The sequence below is a fragment of the Aplysia californica genome, unplaced genomic scaffold (assembly GCF_000002075.1).
Source record: "Aplysia californica isolate F4 #8 unplaced genomic scaffold, AplCal3.0 scaffold00095, whole genome shotgun sequence".
NCBI lineage: Eukaryota > Metazoa > Mollusca > Gastropoda > Aplysiida > Aplysiidae > Aplysia > Aplysia californica.
In genome coordinates, this window is record NW_004797365.1 from 1145358 (window position 1) to 1154920 (window position 9563).

Genomic DNA, 9563 nt, shown 5'->3' on the forward strand with positions numbered 1-9563 from the left:
AGAGAGAGAGAGAGAGAGAGAGAGAGAGAGAGAGAGAGAGAGAGAGAGAGAATACAAACACATATGCTTCGAACTGGGAAAATAAACTCTGTTTTTGGAGCCCAAAAGTTCTAGAGAATACAAGATTATAAGCTACAACTCCATGACGACTTGTACTAGATCATGTTTATATGTTATAGAACAAAAGAAGGTGCACACTTTATACACACAGTAATAACTAGAATTCCATTGCTGAAACAGATCCATAATTTGTTATTCATTGATTTCTTATCAAGTCCCCCGCAAAAATGACAAAAAAACTTACTGGAATATTTTGCAAAAAGAAGTTGACCAATCAGTGCTACCAATTGTGAGTAACCTTTTGGTCATTTATATGTGTGTGTTTAACCCTATGCCCCCATGGGACGCCGATTGGCGATGGTAAGAAGCCGTCTCTTTTTCCCAATGGGACGCCGACTGGCAACGGTGTGATATATAGCATGTAGGGCACCTGTATCCAGGTCCGTGGGGATCACTGCGGGCTGCGTGGGTGAAAAGTGTTTAGAAACAAGGCTCTTACAGTAAACAGCAGGACAATCAAGCAGTGCGCTTGTGCATGTGATGATGCATCTACTGATAGAGCAAAAATTGCTTGTCAACCATTAAGAAAAAAAAAAGAAGACATCTATCAGAGCCAATAAAACTCATGTTAGTGTAAGTATTTTAGCACTTACAGTTCCAGGAAACCAAAGTGTGTAGACTGCTTACTTCAGTTAATAAAATTTAGTACATCATTTCAGTACTGGGATAGTGCCTGGCACAACAACAAAAAAACATAATATACTGATGTGCGTGTCTATTCATCAGAGACAAAATACAAGAATAAACCATTTTCCACTCCCCTCACCCAAGCCCTCTCTCATGTACACATACAAGTGTGTGTGTGTGTGTGAGTGTGTGTGTGAGTGTGCGTGTGCGCATGTTTGTGTGTGTGTGTGTGTGTGTGTGTGTGTGTGTGTGTGTGTGTGTGCGCGCGCGCGCGCATGTTTGTGTGTGTGATGCGACCAACTACTTAACCTTTCTCAAAACTCAAAAAAATTGAGTTTCAGTTTGAGTAAAGAGAAGCACATGGACACAATAATGGTCTTTTAGTGCCAGGAATTAGCAAGACAGACAAGACATACAGAAATAAAAGAGGGAGAGTTAAGAAGTAGGACCTTCTGGTGAGTTCTTTGGTCTGGGTATTGCAAAAGAACACTTGAGTCAAGAACTATGGTCAAACTAAAGATACGGGTGACAGGCACATCACTCTCATCACTGATATAATTGACGCTATCCTATGAATATCTGCCTCCTCCCAACAAGAACACCTTTAGTCTGTTAGAGCATTTGTGACAGACTTTAATTCAACAGTGTCAAAGCTATAAATAATTAAATGCCAATTCCAGCTAACAGCACAGCGGTCATAATGAAAATATACAATGAGGTGTGGAGACATGACAGGCTTAGAACATGGAATGACATTCACAAAATGACCCTGTGACAGAAACATCATTTATACCACACTCACCATTACTCCACCACCCATCTGATACAAAACGGTTACAAAAAGCAAAGGCCATCCGGATTATGGGAATTTTTGGCATGGAACAAGTTAAATAACCTTATGAACTCTGCAAGAAATGTCATTCATGGTGGGACTTATGAATTAAATATCCATTTAAAAAAAAAGACAGAGTGAAGTGGTTAGAGTACCCTGAAAACTCGTTAGATAATGTGAAGTTAAGAGAGTCCATTGTGGATTCAAACCATGGCCATCCTTGCCCACTAGACTTGGCCTGGCCAAGAGAAGGTTTGTTCTGTGACAAGTTCCATAATAAACCCTTGCAAGACATTATCAGTCTAGTCAAGAAGAAATTGATTGCTCCCAAATACCAAATAGAAACGTGAGTTAGATAAAAGGAGAACAAAAATGAAAAGAAAATATAGCAAAGTAAAATGAATATAATCTGTCCTCTAGCATCTCTAGCAATAAACATGAAACTGCTTAGCTAACAGCCAATTATTTGTCTGTCCTGCCCATAATATTGATTAAAAAGTTTACCAAGAGCATTGGTTAACTGAAACTACATTTATACTGGTACCTAGAACACCACACGCCAAACAAAAAGAACTGTTTCTATTATTTCCTCTTTAACAAATAATCTCTCAGGGCTACAGTACTGTACACATGACATATTAAAAGCACTGGTTTGTATTATAAGCAATATTTTTTTTTTCATAGCATAGGTTAACAGTTCGAAATAAGAACAAACACAGTTTACAGTGTCGACCTTCAGAACTATTGCCTCGATTCTCTTCATAAATAACATTCTCAAAACACAACGCCGTCTTACCATGTCTTCAGTATTATCTGCAAAAGCAGCAGACGTGTTTTAGAATTTACTTAAGAATGCAAAAAACAATCTCTTTGTCATACTTGCACCACTGCCCACTTTGCACGTAAAGTAAAGCATCTCTTGCTTTGTCGGCAATGCAGTGAATACAATTCGCTGTATTCCTGAAGCCTTGCCTGCCATAACCTACTTCAACTAAGCTGGCTGGAGAGGCAAAAGTGGGAGGGAATTTGACACTGGACCCACCAACCGTCCTAACCGCTGTCAGGGAAAATTTGAGGAAGAATAGGGCGGACAGCGGTTCCCACACTCTAGGGAGACTCAAGGAGAAGGGGATCCAAAGAGGAGAGGGGAAACACAGCCATCTGTGCGGACCAGTCCGACGGATCTCCAACCAGATCATGATGGAAACTATAAGTAGACAGACTCTGGGATGGATCCTGAAGAGGGGGGGAGAGCAGAGATGGACATGTTCCGACTGCAGTGACCCCAACACAGTGGACAAGTAAGGACAAGTAAGTAAGTAAGTAACCTACTTCAACACAATATCTTTTGCCATTTCTTAGGCCCTCCTGGCCTTCCAGATGAAGTTACTATCCACTACTTCAGATATCATGCCATCATTCAGGTTTTTCATTCTGACAATTTTTCAAGTCAATGTTTGATTTTGATTTAATGGCTTTTGATACTACATATGGTAAAAGATGTAGACCCTTAAAAAATGCACCGGTCCTTAAAACGCACTCGTTTCCATGTTTTTCATATATTTACGATTCCAACCAGCATCTTCTCACTCTCTGTATACAGCACTTCTGCTTCTATCTTTTAAAAAAAGACAGCTCCTTTGAAATGGAGTAACATGAATACAGTAAATATAAAAAACCCACAACAGGCAAGGTCTGTCGGCCCAAAGAGCCCCTCAGAGAAAACGATCTGACAACCAAGTATATGAACTAATCTGATGTCAAAAACAGTAAAAAAAACAACCAAAAAACCCCCCAAAGAATCTGACAACCAAGTAAAGAAGTGAATGAACAGTTATTAACCTCTTACAGTAGAAAAGTATCTGACAATTAAGTAAATGATAAATGAACAAAACTACTGTCAAAATAGCTTCACACAGTAAAAAAGAATCTACCAACAACGAGTGAACAAAACCGCAGTCATTATTCTCATTTCAAGACTCAAACTGATCATCACTAAAATGATTTCTTTTTATACAGACAAGAAAAAAAACCCAAAAAACCAATCACTTCTTTTTTTCATAAACAACCTTATCATAAAAAATTTGATCTAACTACATGAACTAAAAAAATCAAGCCTTTTTTCACTAAGACCAGATATATCTGATTGACAACAACTCAATGAAAACACAAGAATATCACCACAATATTAACAAATCCAAATCCATACACATATATCGAACACAAACTTGAATATGTGTGTATATATATATATATATATATATATATATATATATATATATACACATATATATATCTTAACTTTAGAAGAAAAATTAATAAAAGAGCACTCCTCCTTGTTTGTATATATTTGCAGGAAAATTAAGTTTTGTAGTGGGTTGTTTGGCAGATTCTCAGTTGTGGTTTTCCACTTCTTTCCTACCAAACATCTATCGTCCTTATCACTCCTCCTTTTATTTGTATGTTACCCTCTAGTGACACCTCAATCAAATCTTAAATCTCTGGCACTTATATAACCTGTTTGAGTTGCAAGTGCAATAAAACTCATACTAAAAAACTAAACCACTTTTGCACTGAGACAGTGACAAATTAGTTTGAACGTTTTACAGGTTTAGGTCTCCGTTTCTTGAATGATACATTTTTGCCCTGACCCCTTCAATGTGTTGTGACTCATGACTCAAGCAATCATGAGAGGTGAAAGAGGGTGAAAAGAGGACGCAGTGGAGTATTTCAACAAATTGAGTTCATGATCATTAGAGCATACTCTTCAAGTTCTGTTATTTCCATAGCTAAAAGGAATTTCTACAGATGACATGGTCAGGTCAGCAAAATTTTGCAGTGCCTCCAATTGCAGCTGAATAAAAGCAATTGGAGATATATTTCAAGGCATAGAGTCAGAGTTCTAGATGCCAGAGGTATGTATCAGTTTTTAAAGCTTACATTTTATATTTTGACTTGTTCAAGTTCATATGATTTTGAATAATAAATAAGAATTTATTAAGTAAGGGAATGCATATTTGCCTAGCCTTTATGATTTCAGTGACAAAGACAAAGACAAAAGTCATTAAAAAAAAAACATCAAAGAAAACAAACCTGAATCTTCTACATGTTTTTCATACAAGTAAACTTTCGACTATCTCCTCATTCTAGAGATAATACATAAAACAATGTATGAAACAAACATAGGAATGGAAAGAAACAGATCAATAGTTTCAACAACTTTATAACAACAAAAACAAGGACACATCTTAGAAATGTTACAATGACCCTTGGAGAAAAGCGTTCTCTTCTTCTCTTCCTTTTCTCTTCCCCTCTACTTGAGGAAAAAAAGACAAGGAGCATGGTTATCTATACAACCAAATATAGAACAACCCTAGAAGAATTAAAAAAAACCCAAAAAACTTTTATTGCCATTCTCCCATCAGAGGTCTTGCTTCAACAGATCTCAGGTTCCGAATCATTGTGCGATGCACAAATCTCCATAATCACAAATATGCAGATATTAAGCTGCTCACATCAATTTCTAATGTAATTATCATCCTCTCTATACCTCTTTGGTATCTTTGATTCAACAGTCTGATAAAGATCTTTTGTGTTGGCTTGAGAAATCTATGGCACTCAAGACGTTCACCTTTCATCTTTCTTTGATCAACAAGCATGAAGTGACTCAGTAAACTTTGCATTGAAACGAGTTCAAAGAGGAAAATCTTCAATAAGAACCAAAAACAGTTATGCTACCAGCTATAGTTTTAAAAAAATCTACACAAGGCTCTTTCTGTTTTAACAAACCGTCAGTGTACCTGGACACAGTTGCTAGAACTAGAAGTATTTCTTCGCAGCTATGGGCTGGTGGGCAGGAGTTTTTAAAAAAGTTCCCCAGCTAAGTTGAAAAAATGTTGTATTTAAATGACACCTTCACCACTTCATTCTATCCAGATACTCCTCTCTATTTACAACAACTCTCAGAGCCACCTTCACCAGATTTGCAAGCAAACTCAGCTGCAGAATCTGCATTAAAAAATACTTCTTCCTTCTTCTGAAATTTGCTTGGAGGACTTGGATATTCATCAATTAATCTGCTGAGATAAAAACTTAACGAGTAAAATGACCAGAACAGCAGGTAGCGATACAAACAGGCTACAGCATAGGAAAATGAACTGAAAAGAATAATAGAGAAACAGATTTTTAAAAACCCACAAGGGTTGTACTTACAATCTGTTAAGTTTGGCATCCTCATGACATAATTAGCCAAGAATCAATCTCTATTATTCATATATGAGTAGAAGAAGCACAAGTCTTCATAACAATAGATTAAAACGTAGGATTAATAAAAAAATCAATTCACGGTCACTACATTATCAACCCACAACGTTGAAAAGATAATGAATCAGCTTCAGATTTCAAAGCAGAGTTAGCTGTACCAAAACCAAGTAGAGCATGCACTAAATACTTATGAGGAAGTAGAGAAGACCAGTCTTACAGCCTCTTGCTCACAGTGAAAGGTTCTGCCTTTGGTGTACTGCGTTTGTGTTTGCGTGGCCAGGTGCCTGAATCATAGCCTGCAGGCAAAGCTGACACCACTGGCCGTCCAACCTCACGCACACCTCCAGGAGAGGGCTCTCCCCAAGTGCTGGATGACTGCAGGTTTGAAGCTGGCGAGGCTGATCCTTTAGCTGAGCTGGAACTGTCCTGAGAAGGAGAGTCGAGCTCCTCCTCATCGTTAAAGCTCATGTTTGCGAAAGCGGCAGTGCTGACATCACGGCTAGCCCTCTTAGGAGCCGACCTGATCTTTAACCTTTGGTACTTACTCTCGTCCTCGTAGTGTGCTTGGTCCCAGTCCGCCTCATCCTGATCCACCCCAGACCACGCAGGAGGCTTTGTTGGGGCCGAGCGGGCACTGGTCACTGGCAGGTCACCAGGACGCTGGGCAGACCTGACCACCGGCTGACCACTGGCTATATTGCTGTGATGAGGAGGGGCTGGGTGGACGCTGGGAATGCTCTGACTGTTCTGAAGGCCCTGATAGAACAGTGAGCTTGACTCATTCCGAGAATCAGCAACGTACTGCGAGTTCATCTGAAGACCTTGAGGGGTAACAGCCTTCTGAAGAGGAGGCGCCTGCCCTGCTTTTTGGTGCGGAGGTGACTGTAACAGGACATTTCCCTGTACCATCTGAGCTACTGGCTGATAGGACGTGGCAGGCAACTGTTTCTGATGGACAAGATCCTGTGCTACCCGTTGGTTGACAACACTTGAATTCTGTGCAACATTGTACCTTGCAAAAGGCATGGTAACTTGCGGGGAAGCAAGGGCTTTCCGCTGAAGAGCCACATTGTCGGTAGCTGCGCCCCTGGCCTGAGGGCAACCAGCAACATAATCAACCCCAGGGAGATTGTCACGAAGCGGGCTAGTTCGGAAGTACTCTGACTGATTTGAAAATGCCATCTGCTGATTGTCTGTCTCAGACTGCCTTGTGTTCGAATTGTGAGCCAGAGCCGCAATGCTTTGGGTAACTATTGCTTGTGGAATATTGCTGGGAGGGAAAGCCTTCATAGGACTGGGTCCTACAGTGCTTTTCTGAAGTGACTGATTTTTTCTTATGGAACGCTTCATGGCCTTATTCAATGGAACAGCACCAAAGGGATCCTCAGGAATATTTCTGAAACCTGAATCTCCACTGGCATCCATTTTATCTTCTCCATACATGGCAGGTCCACCTGCCATGGAGTGAGCATGGCTTCCTGCCACACCAGTAGCACTAGAAGAAACTTGCACGCTAGATGGATCAACAGTGCACGAGCCAAACTGAGAAACAATGGCAGTGCCTGGTAGGGCTTCATCCGGCGTGGCAATGTACATGATATCCTCCATAGAGGGTGATACCGTGCTGGAGGATGGGCCTGACGTAGGAGAAAGAGAAGTGCTGAATGGAGCACTCCCAAACACATCCTGTTGCTGCTGGCCGGGGGCTTGCGTGGTGCTTGATCCTGGAGCTGCCTGGCAACTGCTCGGACTGGTGACAGCTGAAGAGCTGTTGCTTCTTGACCACTTGGGCTTGAAAGGGGCCCCATCAAAGACATCGGTGGAGGGCTGCTGTATCACAGAGGATGTCCCTGAGGCTGGTGTTGACCTTTTCGACAATTTGACCTTGAAGGGCGCAGCAGAAAAAACATCCAAACCGTCGTCCAGCTCAGGAGAAATAAGTGAGGAGGAAGAAGTTGTCATGGCGGAGGGGTTGAGAATGTCTCCTTCAGCAGCCTCAGAAGCTGAAAACATGTGACCACTTCCTTGTTCTACGGGTGCTTTGTGCTGTACAGCTGACTGCAGAACATGACCTGAGGTCCCGTTGACTACTTGCTGACTGTCATTCAAACTCTCACTGACTGGCTTGGACCACACTTGAGCTTGCATGACAAACTCATCCTGAAGCTCATCGTCGTCAAGCAATGGTCGCACTCCATACTCATGACCTACAATTCTGTCGGAGGTGGGAAGAAACTGAGAGGAGGAGGAAGAGGAAACGGCCTCTGAGGCATTGTTAGTTTTAGCAGAGAAAGATCCAACAGCCTCCACTGGCCGGGATCCAAACTCATCATCCAACTCCTGATAGCCAAAATCATCCTTTTCAGCCGCCTTGGTGGAAGGGTGATCCTCTTCTGCATAAGAGGAGCTTGACTCTTTCCTATTCCTCAACGGCGGTTTATGAACTGGTTCAGGGGCGACCCCTAGGTGTGGAACTCTATCATGGATTAAATGCGGGTCCTTCATTGATACATGTCGGCTCCTTGTACTGTCAGGGTCTTCCGTATCGTCCGAGTCAATGAGCTGAGAGTACTTGGCCCTTGCTAGAGCTGCTCGCAGCTGACCAGCGCCCAGAAAATCTCTGCCACTCCGAGCCTCTGAGGGAACCTGATTCTCTGACGTACTTGACTGATCTGCTCTGGAGGCTTTCTGCTTGGACTTAGAAACAGCTTTTCTTGCTTGCTTTTTGTCTTTCACAGACTCATCATCAGAGGAATCTTCTTTATTTTTATCTGAAAATTGGAGCAAAACAATGAAGTCAGTATAATGGGGACAAAAATGTTACAGATAGCAGCAACCGCCGCAGTTGTAACAGAAACAATAGTAACTGTAGTTGTGGTAATAATTTTTAAAATATAATGAAAAAAAACCTATAAAAAATAATACAGTGAAAATATTTATAATAGCAGTAAATACAAAACAGAGTGTAGAGGCAAAATATATAAAAAGTATATAAACCTACCCTATAGTAAGTTATCATTTAGAAAAAAATGACAAAACTTACAAAAAAACTCTCAAGTACCGTTACAGCTATGTTCTTTTGTGGAACAAAAGCTTATTATCAAACAACAAGCTGTGCTCAATTTTTTTTATCTGCACCATCAAAGATTGCCATCTCCTCTAAACTGGAGTCTGCTTAAAGAGAAATCCCTTTGATAACAATAGCCTAAGCTTGTGACATCAGACTGGCTAAATGAGATTACTCAGAGGGATATTGACCTTATGAATACATGTAAATGCAAATTTTGATGCAAAGAGTTCGCACAAATTAAGATATTATTCTTTGGATCAAGATGGCAGGTCAATATCAACATTCAGATTGTTGACAAACGGTTGTGTAAAAAAGTGGTACCAACAACCTTGGGATGATACTCGACCATACTCAATGTAGAAATGCATTACTACGGCTACTGATTTATAACATCTGTAAGTTGTAGTCCATCAAAAAGAGATCAAGACAGGCAGGGAGAGAGAAGCCTAAAAAGCGGCATAATCAGAAAGTGAGAGCCAAAGAGAGAAGCAGGCAGATGGATAAACTGAGTGAGAGAGACAGAGAGAGAAAGAGATACAGATATAAACATGTGTAAACACACACACACACACATATATATATATAAAGAGAGAGAGGGAAAGAAAGAGAGAGGGAGAGAAAGAGAGAGGGAGAGAATGAGAGGGAGGGAGA

The 9563-nt window shown here is 40.8% G+C and overlaps 1 protein-coding gene across 1 annotated transcript in view; it reads right to left on the bottom strand.

Annotated features, from left to right (window-relative positions):
* Nucleotides 1-4552: 4552 nt before the first annotated feature.
* LOC101853451 (BMP-2-inducible protein kinase) overlaps nucleotides 4553-9563 on the bottom strand; it is a 45871-nt gene continuing 40860 nt past the window's right edge. The window contains exon 18 of the mRNA XM_005095089.3: nucleotides 4553-8613. Within this exon, the coding sequence (XP_005095146.1) occupies nucleotides 6056-8613 (2558 nt within the window). The 3' untranslated portion in view covers nucleotides 4553-6055. The remainder of the gene's footprint in view (nucleotides 8614-9563) is intronic.